This window comes from Theobroma cacao, chromosome 1 (assembly GCF_053813885.1).
Source record: "Theobroma cacao isolate CCN51 chromosome 1, ASM5381388v1, whole genome shotgun sequence".
NCBI lineage: Eukaryota > Viridiplantae > Streptophyta > Magnoliopsida > Malvales > Malvaceae > Theobroma > Theobroma cacao.
In genome coordinates, this window is record NC_142639.1 from 697,188 (window position 1) to 718,062 (window position 20,875).

A 20,875-nucleotide genomic window follows, 5' to 3' on the forward strand; every position below is an offset into this window, starting at 1 on the left:
AGCCCAAAGTCCAAAAATACTAGCTTTTCATTCACAGGCGCTCCTGGGCCACCCGTTTTCTATTTTCGAAGTACTTCACTTTTTCCCTCCACCACCACCATTGAAGCAAAGAAAGAAATCCTTTGCTTCTCATTTCGCTCGCCAAAACCAACTCCTCAATCAATCCTTTGGCTTTGATTCTTCTCATCGAATCCCCACGGCTATAAAGTCGAGAACCCAAAGCTTCCTTTAGCCATACCTTTCGGTTTTCTTTTGCGTTCTTTCTCTTCGTCTTCCTTGCTTTGTGACATACAGCTTTCAACAAGTCTCCCTTGAACGTAGCTTTGTTCTAATGGCGGCGCCGGTAGTCAACAAGAATTACTTGAAGGAGATTGAAAGGGCTCGCCGAGACCTTCGCGCTCTCATCTCAAGCAAAAACTGCGCTCCCATTATGCTTCGTTTGGCGTAAGTTATAATTTTTGTTACGAAAATGAAGATTTTAAATCTTACTTAATAGTTTCGATTTGCTGTTTTTTGTTGGAAGTTGGCATGACGCTGGAACTTACGATGCTAAAACGAAGACAGGAGGACCTGATGGCTCCATCAGACATGATCAAGAGTTAAAGCACAGTGCAAATAGTGGTTTGAAAATAGCCGTTGACCTTTGTGGTCAGAATCCAGATTCTGATCTATCCATTTAGAAATTGACTTTCCTTTTAAATCATAACGTATTGATACGTAACTTTCCTTCTGTTTCTGATATCAGAAGAAGTAAAGGCCAGGCATCGGGTGATTACATATGCTGACCTTTACCAGGTCTAGTATTTGTTTCTGTATTTTACGTAATTATTCATTTGATATGTCCCAATAGACACAAACCCTTCATCAGCTTTTCAAAATTTTGGATTTACAGCTTGCTGGAGTTGTTGCCGTTGAGGTTACAGGAGGTCCTACTGTTGACTTTGTTCCAGGCAGGAAGGTATATTCATCGGAGTTTATGAACATCCAACCATCTTAATTATTAATTATTAGTACTTAGTTCTCGCACCCGAACATTTGCTTCAGTAGTTGGTGTCTGATCCCTCCTTAAAGAGCAGGTTCAAATCCCTTCTTAGTTAACCTCATTTAACTCTCTGATGTATCAGGATTCAATGGTATCTCCTGAAGAAGGGCGCCTTCCTGATGCCAATCAAGGTTTGTAATTTCTCACTGCTTTGGTTTAGTTTTAGTCTTGAATAACTATATATTTATGCCTTCTCTGATTCTTGTTTGTTGCAGGAGCACGACATTTGAGGGACATTTTTTATCGGATGGGACTATCTGACAAGGACATCGTGGCACTATCTGGGGGCCATACATTGGTACTTTCTTTATGCAATTCAATAATCTAGCCAGAAATCTTAAAGAAGTATACTAGTTAAAAGAAACAGATTCAGAATATTCTGTTCTTGAATTTCCAGGGAAGAGCACATCGTGAAAGATCAGGTTTTGATGGTGCTTGGACAAAGGAGCCTTTGAAGTTTGACAATTCATACTTCAAGTAAACCTCGGCAATTTTTCTTTTTTTATATATTATCGAATTGATTTAAGTAGAATAAATAATGTATATCCTGTAATCAGGGTGCTGCTGGACATTGAGTCCGACTCAGATCTACTGGAACTACCCACGGACAAGGCTCTGGTAGATGATCCTAAGTTCCGCTACTATGTTGAGCTTTACGCTAAGGTATGCACATGGTTGATTGTTGCGTTGTCTGTTATTCACAAGGGATTGGGTTTTTTTTTTTTTTATGCTCTTTTAAATGGCAGGATGAGGATGCATTCTTCAGAGATTATGCAGCGTCCCACAAGAAACTCTCTGAGCTAGGCTTCATTTCACCTTCCAGGTTAGCTTTAAAGGTAGCTGCGGGAGTTGTTGGTGCTGCAGCTGTGGCAATCCTCAGTTTCTATTATGAAGTTCACAGGAAATTCAATTGAGTGACTTGACTCACGAAGACCATGGAAATAAGTTTCCAAATAGGAAATTGTAGATGCAGTATTGCAATACTTCATTTAACTTTTCACATGTCAATGACACAAGTGCATAAGACAAGAGTTCCTTCTGTCTTTTTCCTCAACATGCAACTCAATCCTAGTGCAGGATCAGGACAACAATCCTGGGCCAGCCTAAGCGTGATTGACAGTACCAGGAATTCCCAATTCATAAGTGAAAAGAAAGGAGAAAAAGGAAGCAGGATAGAAAGAAACAACATTTTCAATTGTGGTAGTGCTGAACTGAACTTATTATTTTGATGGATGTGGATTTGCCTTATTCGAGAGGCATACATATATAAATAAAATGTGAATAAATAATTCTTAGGTGGCTACTACCACCTTAAGACCTGCTACCCCTTCTTCTTCTACAGGAATAGGAGTCAAGGAGAACAAGTTCATCTCCAACCTAAGAGTACAACTTAAGAAATTAAATTAGTTAAGACTGTTAAACGGGACTAGGTTAAGTCAGGCTCTAGGACTCAAAGAAAGAGTAATGTCTTGGAAAACCTTGAGCCTCTTATCAATTTTCTTTGGAAAGATCTTTGGATTGCTGGTTTCAACCCCCTTCCCTGGTTCATTTGTTGGGCCAAGAACTGCAGCAATGATAGCCTCTTCAAAGTCTTCGCTATCGGGTAATAAATCTGTCAGTTTGTCTCCTTTCTCCCCAGATGAAGGAGAGAGCCTTCTTGTCTTAATCTCTGGTTTTTCCAGTTCTGCAGAGAAAGGCTTTGTGTGGTCTCCCATTTCATTCACTCTCATGGAGTTAGCAGAGTTCCCGGACCTTGTTCTTTTAAGGGTCTCATGCAATTGATTCCCAAATGGATCTTTTGCAATTCCCAATTTTGATGAGTAGAACGGTGGTGCATCAATATTTAGAGAATTTCCAAATGGAAAAGCAACTAATTTGGCACTTGTCTGCTGTGGAATCGCCATCTGGTTTGCCATTGTATTCGAATTAACATTCTCATCGGCAAAATCATCATGTGGTTTTACTGCATTTGCTGCTGGCAAGCTGATAGGATCCTTGCAAGGCTGAGGCTGCCAAATTGATGAAGAACCAAGGAAAGCGTCAAAGAGACGGCTCTGTTCAATCCTGTCCCCTCCCTTATTCATCATCTCAGACTCAAGATCCTTGAGCATCTGCTGTGCCCTCTCATAGGCCTTGAGATGGGAATCTACGCCTCTTGGTCCATCCGCAACTGCTGGTTTCACTCTTCGCAAAGTTTCTTTAGCCTCACCAATTCTACCTTGCTTCATCAAGCAAATTCCCAGATTACACATCTTGTTATTATCAGGAGCAATCGAAAGTGCCCGGCGATAAGCATCTTCTGCTTCAATATAGTTGTTCTGCTGCATCAATGCCCATCCCAAGTTTCCCTGGAAAAAAGAAAAAAAAATTGCTTAAATTTATGTATCCATTGAAATTTCTATACAAAACCAGTGAGTGGTAAAACAAGCAAAGATGGAAGACTAAAGTCTTACCAGCAACCGAGTTGCTTCTTGTTCCACAGAGACCTGAAATTTCTTTCCTTGAGACCGGGCTGTCTTGGTGCGCTTTCCATTGAAAGCCAGACCTTGTTGAATCAAATACAACTTGTGCTTCAACAATGCTATTTGGTCATCCAATCTTCCACATCTCTGAAGAATTACCAATTAAAACAAGTCAGCCACCTGTTAAGACCAAAGAGTCTTGACATAATTCTTAAGTTCACATTTGTGAAATGACCTTGTACAAATCCAACAGAATGTTATCAAGAGACTCCTGGGCTTGATCTGAGCATCTACTACGAAGCGACTTGATAGCTTCAATGGCTTCCTCTGCTCTATTTTGTTGCTTCATCACAATGGCCATATCTTTCAAAGCGCTATCCACTCTATCCCCAGCATTGATGGCTGCCCAGAACAAAGGAATCGCCCTCTCTGGATCTTTATCCACCAACTAAACCAAAACAAAAACACCCAAACCAATCAATACTCAATCAACTAAACAAAACAAAAGAACAGACTTAGTCTTTTTACAACCAATTTCAAAGATACCCAAGATGCTTACTTGAACATTCTTGGCCCTAACATACGGAGTATCACCAACTGGGACTTTGTGGATGGCATGAAAGGACTCAGAACGAGTTCTCGAAACCCCGAGTGGCTTCGCCGGAGAAGTAGGGGCCGATTTCGAAGGCCTGAATCCGGGATGAGCATTCCACACATCTTGCAACATCTTCGAAAACACAGTATTTTCCTTAATTCTTTCCTTTTCTCTTTGTCTTTTTGCAGTGATTTCAAAGATGGAGGAAGATGGAAATGAGAGAAGAGAGGGCTTTGGAGAGAAGAGTGAAGAGAAGTGTGAGGGAGAATCGATGTGATTTAGAGAGGCTTTGGGAGAAAATATTTGAAATTTTCGACCGTTGAGGTTACCGTTTTACGTACTAGCCGTTGGGCAACCGGTGGACTCTCCAACAATTTACTTAAGCGCAATAAGAAAAGAGATGTTCTCCTTTTTTTTATCCTCATGTTCAGCATATTTAGAGTTATGACCCGGTGATTGTAAGAATATTTGCATTCATACCCTCTAATTAGAGACTAAACCAAATCCAAAACCCTAAGGTGGTATTGGATATATTATGCTTATATTTGCGAATATTGTTTATTGCAATTTTTTTTTCTATGGATAAATAAGATTTTATTATGGTGAGAAAATTTTAATATCATTTGGGATATAATAATATCTAATATCAATATGTTTTTAAATTTTTCAGTGTTTTGAAATATTTTATTTTGCCTTCAATAGGAAAAAAAATAAACTTTTATGAAAAAAAAGCAAAAAAATGGAAGATTTTTGCATGTAAAAAAAAAAAAAACCATTACCTTAATAGTACAAAATAAGAATTTTCAACAGAAAAAATTTCATGGATAATGTTATTTATTATCGACGAATACTTTTTTTGATATTGTTTAAAGATATTTTCGATATTTATTTTTGTTTAAAAGGCTTCCGTCGTGGATCCATTGATAAAAATATATATTTTTTAAAAATCTTATAATTATAAGATGCTTCACATTATATTAAACAAAAATACTTTTTTGATATTAATAAAAAACTTTAAAATATAATTTTTTTTGGATAAATAAAGGATAAAGAGTTTTTTCTGGCCATATAAGAGATAAATATATATTATATTTTTTTGTGACAATTCGTAATAAAATAATAAATGTGTTCATCAATAAGCTGGTTGGGCTTTGCCTAACACTATCCATTGAGCTTGGGCTAAGGCCAGGCTTGAAGTTTATAACCCAAACTTACTTATTGGGCCTCAAGTAAAACCCAATGACCAAGTTTGTGTGTGTGTGTGTGTGTGTCACGTGATTGTTATTTTATTATAAAATTAATAAATTTTTTTTTAAAAAAATCATTGACTTCGAAAATTAATTTAAATATAATTTAAGTCATGGGCTTTTTCTTTTTCACTCGCGTGGTGAGTGTGTGGGCAGACGTTGCTGATTAGAACTTGGAGACTTAAGCAGCTTACAAAGCAATTACTTGAGTCACATAACGCCTATTTCAACCCTTCTTATTCTCCAAAGGGGGCAAAAGGTAGCCATTCATTTGTCCATTTTAATGCATTCCTCTGCTGCATTAATTCATATTTGCTTACATTTTATGAAACCAAACTCGATTTGACAGGACATGGACCAAAGCTTTGGTAGGATTGAAAGTGATGACATATAAATCAATAAATCATCTCATGTAAGTAGATAGGAAGTTAAAAAATAGGTGACTTAGTTAAATTTTCTTACATTTTAATGTATTTTATTTATAAGTTTTTTATAATAATATATGCATGCGTGCATGTCGTGTCATGACGAGTAACACAGATTATAAGACTTTGTTAAATTTGCATGTTTTTTTAACATATTTTATCTATAAATTATTTGTAGTAATATGTTGTGTAAGGGTACATGCATGTGCTTGTGCCAAGACAGGACCATTGATGGGATGAAGTTTCGTCCACAAAACTTTCTGTTTTACCAGCTTACATTAGCAGCAGTTAATGACTTAGACCTGTCGTACTAGAAATCCTATATATAGAACTTGGTTTGCTGCTTCTTTAACTAGACTGCACCAAACCCACATCCATCTCCTTTACTCCCATCATCTCTTGCCTAGCCCTCACGACCTATATATACAAAGGCCATTGCCAAAATCAGCGCCAAAGTCTGGTACTGCAAGGCAGGAAGCGGAAAATGGGCAGGTCCCCTTGCTGTGAGAAAGGTCACACGAACAAAGGAGCTTGGACTAGAGAAGAAGATGAGCTTCTCATAGCTTACATCCAAGCTCATGGAGAAGGTTGTTGGAGATCCCTCCCTAAAGCTGCCGGACTTCTCCGCTGTGGCAAGAGTTGCCGTCTTCGATGGATTAACTATTTGCGTCCTGATCTCAAGAGGGGTAATTTCACTGATGAAGAAGATGAACTCATCGTCAAGTTACATAGCCTTCTTGGTAACAAGTTAAGTCTCTCCCGAATCTTTGATTTACTTCTTCATGCCTTAGCTAGCTGTCTCTGTTAAGCTGTAATGGGTGTTTCTCTTTTGTTTCTGGTACGTGAAGGTGGTCAATAATAGCAGCAAGGCTACCCGGAAGAACAGATAATGAGATCAAGAATCACTGGAATACCCACATAAAGAGGAAGCTATTGAGCAGAGGTATCGACCCCTTGACGCATCGACAGATCAATGAACAAGCTGCTACTCGCAGCATAGATAGGGCCTCGTCTGCTGCAGTTCTAAGACAGGATGCGAAGACAGATAATGAGTTTCCTTACCTAAACCAGAACAACCCAGATGGAGAGAAGTACCCAGACTTGAATCTTGAGTTGCAGATAAGCCCTCCCTCTTCACACCCACCTCGAAAAGAGGAGACAACAGACAGAAAAATCATTTGCTTCTGCTCTAGCTTGGGACTGCAGAACAGCAAGGGGTGCACTTGTGGGGCAGTAGGAATAGAACATCTGAGATTTTACGCTTGACGGATGGCGTTTTGGATTACAGAAGGTTGGAGTTGAAGTGAGAATTTAACTTCATATATCTGATAGCAAAATCGATACTAGTTTATGTGTATGAAAAGTTTCTCTAGTTCCCCTTCTGGTTTGTATATCTATTTGTTTCACAATGAAACACCCCTGACACTTACCGTCAGTAGTTCAATGAAAATTTAGGAATGCTTGTCCACGTATTCAAATCTTTGATAAGATTTCTTTAGGACTATTGAATGTTTCTTGACTTATATTATTTCAGTTGGGAAGAAAAACATACTTTTCCTTTGGTATATGGATTAATGAACAACCTTGGAAGGAGAAAGTAACAGGGAGCCGAAGGAGGTAGGTAACCTATCTCAGTCATGCATAAAAGAAGAGCGAGAACCAGGTGGTGAAAGCGAGAGCCACAGAGAGAGAGAGAGAGTGGCCAGCCTTCGATCTTCATTGCTAGTTTTGTTTACCATCTTACACAGTTCTACCTACCAAACAATTATTGTGCCAGCTGCTGCTGACTGCATATGAAAAAACAAAACCGGATTTCGTAAAACTTGTCTGTGCTATTTTGTTTTGTCCCTCTTCCTCTCCATATCCGACACTTCAGTAAAATGCTGACAAAATAGCCTAACTATAATTAATCTGGACTTAGCTTTATTAGCCGTTACATGTCCTTGAAAAGAAGGGAAGTTATCCATCTATTCAAGAGAACGAACAGATGCTGGTACGATTCCATATGTAACGCTAGCTAGGGGGCCCAAGGGGGGGAAAAAAGTTGGTTGGCTCCGTTTGTTGTTGATAATGGTCCATGTTCATCTGCTTTTTTTCTTGTTACTTTTTAACTGGAACGGGACAAGAAAACTACCCAATCTGAGCAAACTATTGATCAGAAGAGGGATACCCATGGCTGAGAAAGGCAGAGCAACTAGTCTTTCACAAGACAGAAACTTGTAGCCACTTGCCTTAAGTCAAAGAGGCTTCGGAGGGTAAAAATTGAGTGAAAATCTCAAACTTGGATCACAAGACTTCTCTAGCTTGTTTTGCTTCTACATCAGAAAATTTTGGCCACATTTTTTTTCCCCAAGAATGACAACCTCGGTGTCTGATTGAGATTGGTAGACCATGATAACTGGAAGATATAACAAACAAAACCCTCTCCCTGATGATGTTGTCTTACGTGCTTCTGTGATTAACATGGAATATTATGGTTGGTATTAACTCTAGAAGGAGTTTCGTGGTCCCATGAACCTACACACTTTCAAGGTCACAATGGTAGGTAAAGCAATGAGGATGGAGAAAATTCCTCGCAAGCAGTCTTTTTTTTTTTTTTAATTAGATTCCATCTTTTAGGTCATTTCATAACATGCAGTCGAAGCCAGCAATAGAATTTCATTGTCAAGATGATATAATGATTATTTCATTGAGGTTTATAAATAAAACGATAAAGAAAGATGAACACATAAGCTTCATTGCATTTTGTCCATAAAGAGATTGATCTGGCCTAATATGTAAAGGATTAGAAGCTTGATGGTTATGATGATGTCATGGTTCTAATATCTGGTGAGACCACAATTTTCAAGCAAGGAATGGTTTATGGTGCAGAATAAAGAGAAGAAACAATAGAATAGAACCTTTGGAAGGGAAATTGCCAACTCGAATTAATAAATAAGAAGTCATGGTGCACAATACCCCATATCAAACAAACTTTCCTGTAACATCTTCAGAACATCTTACATCGCTTTAAGCATCTAGTACAATAAGTACACTGTTTACATACAGGTTGGAACTGAAAAAGGCATCCAGAATATCAAGCATTCACAATGCTGCTTAAAGTTATAGCAGAATCGCCTGTAAACTGCCTGGTTTATCAATTCTTGCTGTACCTGAGCTTGATGACTCACCCATTGCATCAGGAGAAGCAGCAGCTTGGGATGGAGCTCTCTTCAGAGAAGTTGGCAGCCCTGATATTTCCTAAAAGAAGGGGAAAAAACTACTGTCAATTATCCAGGCATAAATTGTGGCAGTAATTTAGCCCTTGAGGATTGAACTCTTCAGAAGCATGCCAGGAGCATTCACATAATTTTTTTTTCTTGAAAAGAGCATTCACATCATTTATCTGCATGGTATCACACGCAGCCAAAAGGAGATAAACTTGTAAGTTGTAACCCATTTTTTCCAAATTACCTTCATCAAATGCAGTCTCAGGTCACAAGGACGGACTTGGTTTCCAATGCATGCCATTGCAAATTTTGAATATTGAAATAGTACATCAGCAGCAGCTTGCTTTTTCTCTTCAATCTGGAATAATTGACATGATAAGAAAGAGAATGAAGAAGGTCAATAGCTTTCTGTTAAGGAGGAGATTAACAATCTTGAGCCCACACCATTTCGCATAAGTTATTATGTATGAGAGATCAAAAACAAGTGAAAAGGTAAACTCTCCAACTTTGATAAGGACTGTGAAAATAATAAGTGAAGGAGACCAACAAACTTGCACGTTGATTTTGTTTCCAATGAATTAACCAGACTAGATTAAGACCTAATCCTGACTTATTGAACTATATGGATTTCACTTGCTATTTGCATATTCCCATCTATTTCACAACCAAGGTCTAGATGATAGATTATCACACTCTGAAGAAACGATTTGGTATTTTGAACACCTGATAAGATGTTCATGCAGCTATGCCTCTCAAATAAGATATTGAAACCCAGAAGTCAAAATCAAGTTAATAAATCCATTATGCTTGATTTTTTTTTTCCCATGGGATCATTCATCCTTAACAAAAGTTCTCACTTATGATATTTCCTTTATGTGACTCACAAGTCAACACATAATCAAAAAGCAAACTAGTCTACTTGTTAGAGATGAAAAGAATGCATATGATCATTCCAGCAGACAAGAAAATGAAATGAATTCGAAATGCATAAAATTACTTTGCAAACTTCTAATCTACACTGCCCATCAGAAATTTCACAGCATAAAGCATTGCTATTGATTTTCACCTTCTAAACTAAGAACCCAAATGCCCAGAACCTATAATTTTTTTCAGCATCTGATCAAATTACATGGTAACTGATTTTCCACATATACCAACATATAAAAAAAGACAAATTTACCGGAAATTTGAAATTAAACGCAGTTGTAAGAAGGAAAAATTGTTCCCCAGTTCGATAAACACAAAGAAGATTTCAAATGAAATAAAATTTAACGAGGTCGAGCTTAATACAAGACAACAAGAACAAAGGGTGTCGAATTCTCGTTATTTTTCTTTGGATAAGTAAACTTTCATTAACCCAAAACTACTAACAAAGATTCAAGGATTACGGTTTGATCAAATGAAAGAAAGAGACGCAACCAAGGATGAAACAAGGGCGGTATCAATCGAAAAGTTGATGACTTTATAATTGAAAAAACAAAAGAAGGGTCAAGAAAGATTGAAACAAGTACCTCGTAATCTTCTTTCATGCTCGGAGCCTGGTTTGCAACAACTGACTTCTCCTAGGTTTGATTGTCCCTCTCTCCGTTTTTTATGTTCGTCTCCTGTCTTTACAAGGTTATACAAGCTTTCATTGACATTCTACCTGCTTCAACTCAACAGGCCTATTAGCTCAGTTGGTTAGAGCGTCGTGCTAATAACGCGAAGGTCGCAGGTTCGAGACCTGCATGGGCCATAATATTGATTTTTATTTTTCCCTCCATCTTTTTTTGGGCCGATTTGTTCCCTCATCTCCTTGCTTTTTGGGCCAATTCCTTCCCTCACCGTCCCTGAGAGAAAGACCCTTACAGACCCAGAGTCACATTTTCAAGCCCAAACCCCAACCAGATCAGCTAAATGTAGCTAAATCATGGCATTTAGCTCAACAAATTCCCCTTTTACTTTTGAGGAGTTCATACAAGACCAAAGCCAAACCAGGCAAAGAAAATCATACTGCTCAATCTTTGCCAGTCTCATGCATGTTAACCAAATTGGATATTTTACTTTCTTTTTAGTATCAAAACATCAAGACATTTGCAGAAATAGCTTCAACCTCTGGGAAAGTGATGAAAATTCATAATTTAAATATCTAAAAGCAAATAAAATGCCAACAATGGATGATAACTCCATGATGTGTATAATGAAGCTCAAACGGGTGAAAGTGTGAGGCTGAATACATCAATAGGCACCCCAAGCAATCCCCCCTAAAAAGAAAAAAGGAGAGAAAAGTAAACGGATGTCAACAGTTGCTGTTTCATGTTTCTTTTGGAGGCGCCTTCTTTGCAGCCTCAGCTGCTGCCTTCTCTGCTTCAATCTCAGCTGCAATGGCATCAATTTCAGCTTCATCAAGCTGCCGCAGACCATGCTCCTTTGTCATCACAGCAACTTCGATGTTCTTTCCCCCACTCTCAACAACCTGTATGCAAGAGACACACATAACGACAGGCAACCATTATTTGGCATAAAACATGCATCTTTACCATATTAGTAAGCTATATAACCAACTGTATGCAATCTGATATTAAAAGGAGTAGTAGTTAAAAGTATACTTTAACCTACTCAGACAACTAAATCTATGAAGCTGTTCTTCTATACACCAATAACTTGATGATATGCGTACCTCCTGTTTATATGGTTTAACTAATTGTCACATTGTTGTATAATCTAGCTACAAGTGTATCATTTCACATTTAAAATCTTTATTGCCATCATGCTTCCAAGTACCAATGCATCGGGGAGAAAGAATTACATGGTATGGCACAAAGAATACTCAAAACCTTTTTCTCTAGCTGCTTGTGCTCCTTGAAAGTACAGCACTAATTAAATCATTACTTTCTATGGAAACATATAACATTAACGTTGAAGTTGTGTTTCTTTTGCTCCATTTCATAATTATATTCAGATGTTTTCCATTTTTGAGTGACACACTGGCACAGGTTGATAAGCCATGTCATTTCTGTAAGGCTTAACAGTCCATGCATAATCTTAAAAGGCATGATGCATATTGCATGCAGGGAATGACTACAAGTAAATGATAGATTTACTCCATATTTCTGTTGATTCAACAACTAGGAAGTTAGAAGCAGCACAATTTTTACCATACATTGAAAGAAGAGAGATCATGGAACAACAAACACATGAAAACAAAGTAAAAGTCGACAAACGAAGAACTAGCCAGTTAAACTTACCTCAAGCAAAGCACGAATTGCAAGCTTAATGGTTTCTTGTCCAGAGGTTTCCTTATAGTTCTTCTCTAGAAACTCTCTAATCGAGTTAGAGTTTCTCCCAGTTGCATTAGCTTTCCAAGCGGAAAATGTCCCTGATGGATCTGTCTGATAAAGTGACGGTATACCAGTATATGGATCAAAGCCCACAATCAGAGTTGAGAGACCAAACGGCCTAACACCTCCACTTTGAGTATACTTCTGCTGAAGTCCTGCAATGTATCGAGTGATATACTCGACAGTAACTGGATCTTCAACAGTTAGCCTGTGGCTTTGACACTCAATCCGAGCCCTATTTATGAGGACGCGAGCATCTGCTTTGAGTCCAGCACATGCCAATGCAATGTGATCATCCAAGTTCACAATCTTCCTAACGGTTCTACACAACAGCAGCCGTAAAAGGGTCAAAAATTGCCCACCTTGAGGAAATTCAAAAACTCAAATGATTTCTTTAATACATGTTTTAATCATAAATATTGGTAAAATTTTCTAGTTTCTACATCATCAAGACAAAAAATTCTTTAACTAAAATCACTGTTCCTCAACTTAGGCAAAAAGAACAATTTTTAGGAAACTCCCCATCTAAAGAGCACTGAGAAAACGTGATAGAGATAGGCTTAAGCTAAAAATTGTTGCATCCCCGTTAGTTCCAAATCCAGATCATAAAACCCTAACCCTAAAATTACTTTCAACTAAAATTAAGTAGAAAGATACCATTTTCGAGCGAGGTGAAGTGGAAATCTGAAAATGGAGGGATAGTATAGCGTAAAAAGAGAACAAAAATACCTAGAGTCCTGGAGCTTGGCGGTGGATTTTTTCTCGACACCGAGCACGACGATGTCGGTGCCGCGGACTCCGACGGCGGCGTTACCTTTGCGGACTGCTTCAAGAGCATATTCCACTTGGAACAAATGACCGTCCGGTGAGAACACAGTGATCGCTCTGTCGTACCTCGCCATTTCCTTGGATTTGCTTTTGCTATCGCAGAGTCGCTGAAGCTTTTCTTTTCAGTTGGCGTCAACTTAAGCGACAAGCTAGAAAAATTAAAGAAACAAGGAAAGCAAGCTTTATTAAGGATACATGCATTCTTGACCATAATTGAAGAATAAAAAAGAAAAAGGGACCATTATGTAAATTTTCCTTTTTAATCCATAAATAGAAACAAAAAAAGATTAAAATATTTCTGTTAAATCTCTTAATCTTAAGTATTTTTGTATTTGAATGAAAAAAGTATTTTTTTTGAAGAATCATATAAAAAAAATTAATTTTATTCATAAAATTCAGTTTACAAAGAGCATTACGTTTAAATTTTATTTTTAATTTTCAATTTCGAGAGAATGTCAACATTTAATAATTTATTTATTACATATTTGTTTTGCTAACAAATTTATGAAAAGTAAAAAAAAAAAAAAAAACCATCTATCGAATATCCATGATTCAAATTTTTATTAATAAAAATCTTTTCGTGTTTTTGTTTATTATATTTAGTAACGAGTGGTTATATTATAATTATTTTTTCATCTTTATGTTATTAATATATATATATATATATATATTTTACTTTTTTGGGCTTTTTCTCATTCAGGAAAACAAGCACTCTTTTGATATATTCTTTCTCCATACGAAACATTTACTTAGATTTATACTTGGGCATTGAGTTATATACAAATTGTCATATTACATTATTAACTAAAGAAACTAGCCATGCATTAGGCTATTACCACTCTTACACTGAAGACTGTGACAGGAAAATTGGTTGTACTCCTAGGTACAGTAACACGTGTTAAAGCTTGGTTTTTTCTCCAAGAAACTAGCTAGGACATTTTTCTTTGGTTAGCTCTTTGCTTGGCAGGGAGCATTAGGCTGATCTTTTGGTGAGTGAAAGAATGGTGGACACCATCAACTTGTAGTCAATTGGCTTTGTTAGATAAGCATCCATGCCCACCTCCAAGCATTTTGCTTCATCTGATGACATCGCATGGGCTGTCAAGGCAACAATAGGTATGTGCCAGCCGGTTCCTGCTTCTGATTTCCTGATTGCTTTTGTTGCTTCATATCCATCCATCTTTGGCATCTGTTTAATCCATGGAGATGGAAAAGTTAAGCACTGTAACATAATAAATTTGAGGCAAATATGATTGAATGCTATGGAGTAGATCAGAATGAAGCAGGGATACAGTTTGCATTATCTTCTTAGTGATTTCTTACTTGGCAATCCATTAAGATCAAATCATATGGAGGAGAATCACTAATTTCTGTCTGTAGTCTGTTCCTCCTTTCTTGCAATGAGGAGTCCCTTCTATACTCTTCTCCATTGAGCACGCAGTTCAGGGCGTCTACTGCCTGCAGTCCATCCCCAACAGCAATTACTGTAGCTCCCATTTTTTCCAGCATGATGGTTGCTACCCTTTGGAGAACTGGTGTGTCTTCTGCAAGCAGTATCCGCAGGCCTTCAAGAGATTTCTGTCCATTTGCTGCCTTACTTGTATATGAATCGTCTCTATCTTTAGCACTGCTGCTGACCGAATGTTGTTCTGGGGAATTGGAACTTTCACATTTGGTATCTTCAGTATCATGTAACTTAGGCCTGGCATTGCACTGGTCTTCTTCTGCCCTAAGATCGTTTACTTCTGAACCTAAATGCGTGAATTCAACTAGGCAGTTCTTAAGTGTCTGGCAATTTGATGGACTGGATTTCACGGTTCCTTCTCTTATTTCCTCTCCAGTATGCACAGAACTTACAGAATTAGTGCCACCCGATTCAGAATTGTCAGAATCATCAGAGCTGCAAGTCTCAAAATGAGATGAATCGATCTCGAGACACTCATGAGAATCACCTTCTTTCGCTGTACCTTTTGTTCCATTTGTCCTTCTCTTTTGAAGTTCAACGTATCTCTCCTTTATGACAGCTTCCAAAATATGAAGCATTTTTGCCTTGTACAGTGGCTTGTTAACCATCAATATATGTCCTTTCCTGCGGAGCTCCATCTTTATAGCATTGGAAGTATCATGATTCAGCATCCATGCAAATTTCACTTGGCCAGAGAATTTGTCAAGAAAATTAAGCTGTTCTTTCCATATATCTGTGCTCAAGTCAAGCAGCCCCAGATCAACAACTATAACGTAAGCTGGGTTCCTCATGTCTTGTATGCAGTGTACTTTAGATCTCAGAGTTTCATTTAGTGAATAATGAGAATCAAAACCACAATTACGAGTCCTGGCATGAAACAGTTCATGAAGGATTTGTGTCAGTTCATTCCACTCAGATGCTTCCAAAGTGGGTACTCCATTTCTAGACAACCACTGGGACATAATCAATCTACCCATGCTGCCGTTTAGCGCAAGGATCACCTGCATTCATGTTTTAAACATGTCAGCTGTTAATGTTGCTTTGACCTTAGGCTGCTTTCCAAGAGTCTGACCATAAATTCTATGTTTTGACCATAAATAAATTGGCAACCTCCATAAGTGACACTGTCAGCTCAGGCAAGCTGAAAGTCTTAACTGTTATTTTCTAGGATGAGGTTTAGACAGAATTACTATTTATCTTGTGTACTCTAATGTGCAATCCTTCAGAGTGCTTATCAGGATAAAGATGACAGTTTCATTTTGGTTTATGCAAAATGAGAATCAAACTTAGAAGGTGACCAACAAAATTTGCTGCCCCGAAGAGCAAATTTTACTCACTGCTACACTGTGCTTTGCAAAATCCACTTGACCATGTTGTTCTGTGCCATCTGCAGGAGTACTGAGAAGCAAGAATAGTCTCATTAGAGTACCAGGACCATTCTTTTTCACAACCTTGATTTCTCCACCCATCTTGTGAACCTGCCATGGACATTATGAGCGAAGCAAAGATGCAATTCATCATTTGGATTTGTCCGCAAGGTCTGAGTATAATATATTCTGACATTTAGTACGGTAATGTAATGTAATACGAGTTTTTGTTTCAACACTTCACTTACCAAGGTTTTCACAATGCAGAGTCCAAGACCTGTGCCACCGTGCCTGAAAATTCAAAAAGATTTTAGAATAAAAATCTCTGTGAATTTCATGTCTTAATCTGGCAATGGATTTCTTCCACATCTTGCATAAATTACTTACGTCCGAGTTGTTGAAGGATCAGCTTGCTCAAAGCTCTCAAACACAGATTCCCATTTGCTTGGATCAATTCCTGCAGATCAGGGAAGATAAATTGGTACAAAAGTTTGCAAGGTATACTTATTTTCACACTGTTTCAAAAACTTCAAATGTTCATACCGCAGCCTGTGTCATCAACTTCAAACCAAAGAATCATTTTGTTGTCTCTCTTGCTGGCCTTCTTCATATGGTTTCCATGTTGCTTCAACTTTGTCCTTAGTGCAGACAGTGATTTCTTCCGATCGGGAGAGAACTTCCCAAAATCACTAGACACATTGGGATTCTCACACCATCCGCGCAGGATGATATGACCAGCTGAAAGCCATTGGAAACATTTAATCATGCAAGTAGGCTGTAAAGGTAAATTCTGTTGGAGTCTAACACATCATCATCATTGCATATCCATAAATATTGTTGAGTTTCTTATCTATGACACTTGCTCTTTCTCTGTGTTTGAAAATATGTCTGAGTTTTGCTCTGCCGGATGTTAGAATGAATGTAATTCGAAAGCTTGCTAAATCAAATCAAACCTCTTACTTTCCATGTTACCACCTGATATTGGAAGTTTGCATGTCTCAAAAAATTTTACATGTTCTTGTTCATGACCCGAAAGTACTGAGTTAATGAGAATATAGAGCAGGGGTGAGATCTCTTAAGAGCAAAATAATAACTTACAACCAAAAATTAACTCTCAATCATATGGTCCTATGTTGCACCCCTCTTTTAAAAGAAATCCACCCGAAAAGAAGAGACTTTCCATTATCTTCAGCCTCAATCTTGTCCAAAACCATACAGAACCAGCCAATCTTTGACTTATTTAGGTAACTAAATAGTGGTTTTAATTTAAACTTTTGTTTCCCATTTTAATGGAGAAAATCTGGCTTGTTGATTATTTTGGTTGTTCTAAGCACTATGGGTGCCTTGTCATTCCCTCTCCTACATCCTTCCTGAATCCTAACAGGGGGTTCTTTTAAGTTATTTTTCTTGATTTTTTCTTTCTTTCCCCAGTAGAAATAGTTATATAGTCTTTTTCTTAGTTCCAATCCAATGATCAAGGGCCCAGCAGATTGCAATGTAAAACTAGAGTTGCAGACATAAGCAATGTAAATGTTCATCTTACATGTTGTGAACTTGATGGAATTGCTTATTAGGTTTGCAAAAACTTGAACAACTCTGGCAGAGTCTCCTCTAACTAATTTGGGAATGTCATCTGAAAATATTTGACAGAAAATGGACAAGTATTAGGTTATGTCTGTATTCATATAAACATATATTGATGATCATCAGTTCTGATTCAGAAGAATAGTTCTCTCTCACTCAGAAGTTTTGAGTCATACCAGAGAGATCCAGAACAGTCTCCACATTGTGGTTAATGCACTGCACAGAGAACATATCAACGAGTCCTTCAAGTTCCCGTCCCAAGTCAAACTCAGTTTCTTCTAACACCAGTTTTCCAGATTCAACCTATACAATATTTGGAAAACAATGAATTTGGGCTTTTATTTTCATGGTCAAAAGGTGCACTATCAGAATTTTCTTGCACTCTTTCTAGAGGAAAAGTTTTACTTCCCTCTGTTTCAATATATCATGAATTTAAAAAAAAAAAAAAAAAAACCACAGCTCCAAGCCTCTGAACTTTCTTCAACAAGCGAACAAGTAAAATCTTCTTGACTGACTAAGCTCACAAGGCTACACCAATTATGTAACTACTGATAAACTATGGCAGTTAAACCTCATACAGTTTACAGTGGCTTATTTTTGTGCGATGACGCATTGTCTTACTCATTCATGCCGAAAGGACCCTCAATTCTATAGTTTTGAACTTGATTAGCACTGTGTAAAGTGCAGTTAGCGAAAAGTTACAACTTATGAATGAAAACTCTACTCATGTTTTTATTCTAAAAGCATTGTCTTTGATCTTAACAACTGCTGATGTTTATACTAACTCAGTGTTTCCAGTTCCATAATTGGTTTTTCCTTGTGTCTCACCTTGCTCAAGTCCAATATGTTGTTGAGAAGCCGGAGTAGAGCAGTTGAGCATTTACGGATCTGGGTAACCATTGCATACTGTTCATTTGTGAGACAGTCATCACAGATAAGAATGTCCAACAATCCAATAACAGCAGCCATAGGCGTCCTTAGTTCATGACTGTAACATAATACATCCGTGAGGGGCAGGCAAATTTAAGTGATAAATGGAATATGGTGACTAGGCTAATGAGCTTTTAAGCAGAGTTTCTAAAGGAAAAATAACTAAACAAACATGGAGGGATCAGAGGAAGATTCTAGATTCTAGATATTGAAATTGGTTACCTCATATTTGCAAGGAATTGGCTTTTATAATTGCTTGATGCTTCTGCTCTTCTTCTTGCATCAAGATGACTTATCAACTCTGCTCTGAGTTTCATTTCCTTTGATACTCCATTTGTCAGTATCAAAATACAGACACATCCAATGACTAGGATACATACAGATGCAGATATCAATATGATTAAGGTTTTCAAGGCTCTTTCATCAACCTTCCCCATTATATATTTTCTTGGAATGATGATAACTCCAACCTGCACCAATTCTAACCAAATTTAGTGCCTGTCCAAGCAGTAATAAACATTAGTAATATGTATAAGGAGAAGAACTTTGGACTCGTTGCCTCTGCATTTGTGCTCAACAAGAAATTATTTTAAACAGCACCATCTCTGGGATATCTTTATCTAGACCGGGAAGTCTGAAGTCTGAACATGTATCCAATGATCCAATGCCTAGTTTCATTGTTAGGAAAAAAAGATGAAATGTTTTCCAAACTTACCATTGGTAGTCTTTTTAGGTTCAGAAAAAATGAATCAATGTAATAATGCTTGCCGCCAAGATTGGCATTCTCCACATGAACCACATGACCAGGAGGGAACTTGTTTCCATAGGCATTCTGTAGCCACTGGGCCCCCATTCGTATCACATGATCCTCTGAATCAACAGCCATCATAAGCTTAGGGCCCTTTGTTGTATTTTTTAACAGAGGAGCATTTGTGGATGTAGCCAGTAAGTAACCCTCTTGTGAGGTCAAATATATGTACCCGCTGTGCACTTCAACCAGTTCTTTCATCAGCTGGCCTACACTATAAAGTGCTGTGGTGACACCTACAACAGCTACTATACTTGTGTTCGAAGCGTCCCGTACAGGAAGAGCTGCTGAAAGCAACGGTGAATCTGTGTACTTGCTCACTGCCACATGCCATGAAGCTACCCCATCAGGCACTTGTGAAGGGCCTGCTATATTGATAAGATCATCGGGTGGAATTGGCTTTGCCTTTCCTGTCTTCTCTCCAGTGACAGGATCAAGTGGTTCACGGTACCAGATCGCAGAAAAATTACCATGAAAGAATTGGTCGTTCCATCCTTGTCGCGATGTCAGCATTTTGGTGTCATAAGACTCACTGGTACTGATTGAATAATTTACAAGATCAGAGTAGATGTAAAATGTATTGTTACTCCTGTGGTCTCTGTGGAATGCCTGGACAAATCCATTTTTGTAATTTATGGTTATGGCATTGAGAGCCTTCCGACTGGCAAATAGTGCCCATGTTACATCTTTCATCATTTGATACAGCTGCTAAGAGTGAAAGAGATCAACCAAGAGAAGAAAAGAAAATGTTACTGAATCTTATTTCCCAACAAAAATCAGTTTCAAAACTAAACTACCAGTTGATAACACTGTTCAGACAGACAGAAAATAACTTAAGGATCAACCTCAACTTGTTCTGCCTGAGTGGTAGGCTTGCTGTACCGCTTGATTACATATTCTGACAACTTGACCTGGGTAGTTGTTATTTCTGAGGTAGAATTCAAGATGTTCCACATCCGTAAGATAGGCCGCTGAAGAAGCTCATAACGAAGACCGAAAGCTAAGGTGTTTAGTGATCTTGTTGTGTAGATCCTTGTGAAATGCCACGTTAGAATGGTTAGCAGCCCAATCAAAATAGCTAGCATGACCTGAAAGAGACGTTAGGAAAAAGAGAAAGAAGAGTAAATTCCTAGGCTATCAGCAAGGGAAATGAACATGGAGTTCTCTGGTAGGGAGTTGGAAAAATGAAGATTTGTACTAACCATGATGGCAAGGCGAGCTACAAAAACACTGTAGTATGATGAGAGACACTGAGTACTTGCGTACTGGAATTCTTCCTGTTCCACATCCCTATGGAAAATCCTACCACCCCGGGGAGCCGTTTTCCTTCCCCAAGATGAAGCAAAACCCGAAATTCTATTGAACACCTTTCTCAAAGGAGTAGCCATTGGAGAGGCTAGAATTGGTGAACTTTCAGAACTACTTCTAGGAGGGGTTTCAAATGCTTTTTCTGCCATTTTTTTGAAACCATGTAAGAAGCAGTGTATGCACATTCATACAATACATTATGTGCACGTGTATCCGTTGTGTGCGCACTCGCGTGCACGTGTATTATGTGTGTGAGAATAAAGAAGAGATTGAGAGAGAATGTAT

The 20,875-nt window shown here is 38.0% G+C and overlaps 5 protein-coding genes, 1 non-coding gene and 1 pseudogene across 7 annotated transcripts; 3 read left to right on the plus strand and 4 right to left on the minus strand.

Moving 5' to 3' along the window:
* Nucleotides 1–100: 100 nt before the first annotated feature.
* Nucleotides 101–2,357, plus strand: LOC18610739 (L-ascorbate peroxidase 3). The gene is made up of 9 exons (XM_007046584.3): nt 101–444; nt 524–648; nt 746–795; nt 893–958; nt 1,125–1,173; nt 1,258–1,340; nt 1,440–1,519; nt 1,600–1,705; nt 1,789–2,357. Exons 1-9 carry the CDS (start codon nt 332–334, stop codon nt 1,954–1,956), a joined length of 840 nt encoding a protein of 279 aa, XP_007046646.2. The 5' UTR covers nt 101–331; the 3' UTR covers nt 1,957–2,357.
* LOC18610740 (Tetratricopeptide repeat (TPR)-like superfamily protein) lies at nt 2,218–4,391 on the minus strand. The gene is made up of 4 exons (XM_007046586.3): nt 4,064–4,391; nt 3,740–3,952; nt 3,496–3,651; nt 2,218–3,390 (listed from the first exon to the last, which is right to left on the minus strand). The coding sequence occupies exons 1-4, from the start codon at nt 4,229–4,231 to the stop codon at nt 2,479–2,481; spliced, it is 1,449 nt and encodes a 482-aa protein (XP_007046648.3). The 5' UTR covers nt 4,232–4,391; the 3' UTR covers nt 2,218–2,478.
* A 1,702-nt stretch (nt 4,392–6,093) lies between these two features.
* On the plus strand, nt 6,094–7,243 carry LOC18610741 (MYB-like transcription factor 4; annotated as a pseudogene). The gene is made up of 2 exons (XR_016025936.1): nt 6,094–6,518; nt 6,620–7,243. The product of XR_016025936.1 is annotated as an MYB-like transcription factor 4 (transcript).
* Nucleotides 7,244–8,672: 1,429 nt separating this feature from the next.
* Nucleotides 8,673–10,652, minus strand: LOC18610742 (uncharacterized). Its single transcript, XM_007046589.3, has 3 exons — nt 10,492–10,652; nt 9,225–9,338; nt 8,673–9,011 (listed from the first exon to the last, which is right to left on the minus strand). The coding sequence occupies exons 1-3, from the start codon at nt 10,507–10,509 to the stop codon at nt 8,874–8,876; spliced, it is 270 nt and encodes an 89-aa protein (XP_007046651.1). The 5' UTR covers nt 10,510–10,652; the 3' UTR covers nt 8,673–8,873.
* On the plus strand, nt 10,642–10,715 carry TRNAI-AAU (transfer RNA isoleucine (anticodon AAU)). Its single transcript has one exon. It is a non-coding gene; the product is annotated as a tRNA-Ile (tRNA).
* A 418-nt stretch (nt 10,716–11,133) lies between these two features.
* PAD2 (proteasome alpha subunit D2) lies at nt 11,134–13,293 on the minus strand. The gene is made up of 3 exons (XM_007046590.3): nt 13,030–13,293; nt 12,208–12,622; nt 11,134–11,435 (listed from the first exon to the last, which is right to left on the minus strand). Exons 1-3 carry the CDS (start codon nt 13,200–13,202, stop codon nt 11,274–11,276), a joined length of 750 nt encoding a protein of 249 aa, XP_007046652.1. The 5' UTR covers nt 13,203–13,293; the 3' UTR covers nt 11,134–11,273.
* A 570-nt stretch (nt 13,294–13,863) lies between these two features.
* HK1 (histidine kinase 1) lies at nt 13,864–20,873 on the minus strand. Its single transcript, XM_018125247.2, has 13 exons — nt 20,485–20,873; nt 20,128–20,370; nt 19,190–19,987; nt 18,697–18,944; nt 18,373–18,532; nt 17,721–17,847; nt 17,504–17,593; nt 16,504–16,698; nt 16,348–16,417; nt 16,209–16,251; nt 15,931–16,071; nt 14,452–15,594; nt 13,864–14,317 (listed from the first exon to the last, which is right to left on the minus strand). Exons 1-13 carry the CDS (start codon nt 20,773–20,775, stop codon nt 14,102–14,104), a joined length of 3,765 nt encoding a protein of 1,254 aa, XP_017980736.2. The 5' UTR covers nt 20,776–20,873; the 3' UTR covers nt 13,864–14,101.
* Nucleotides 20,874–20,875: the final 2 nt, after the last annotated feature.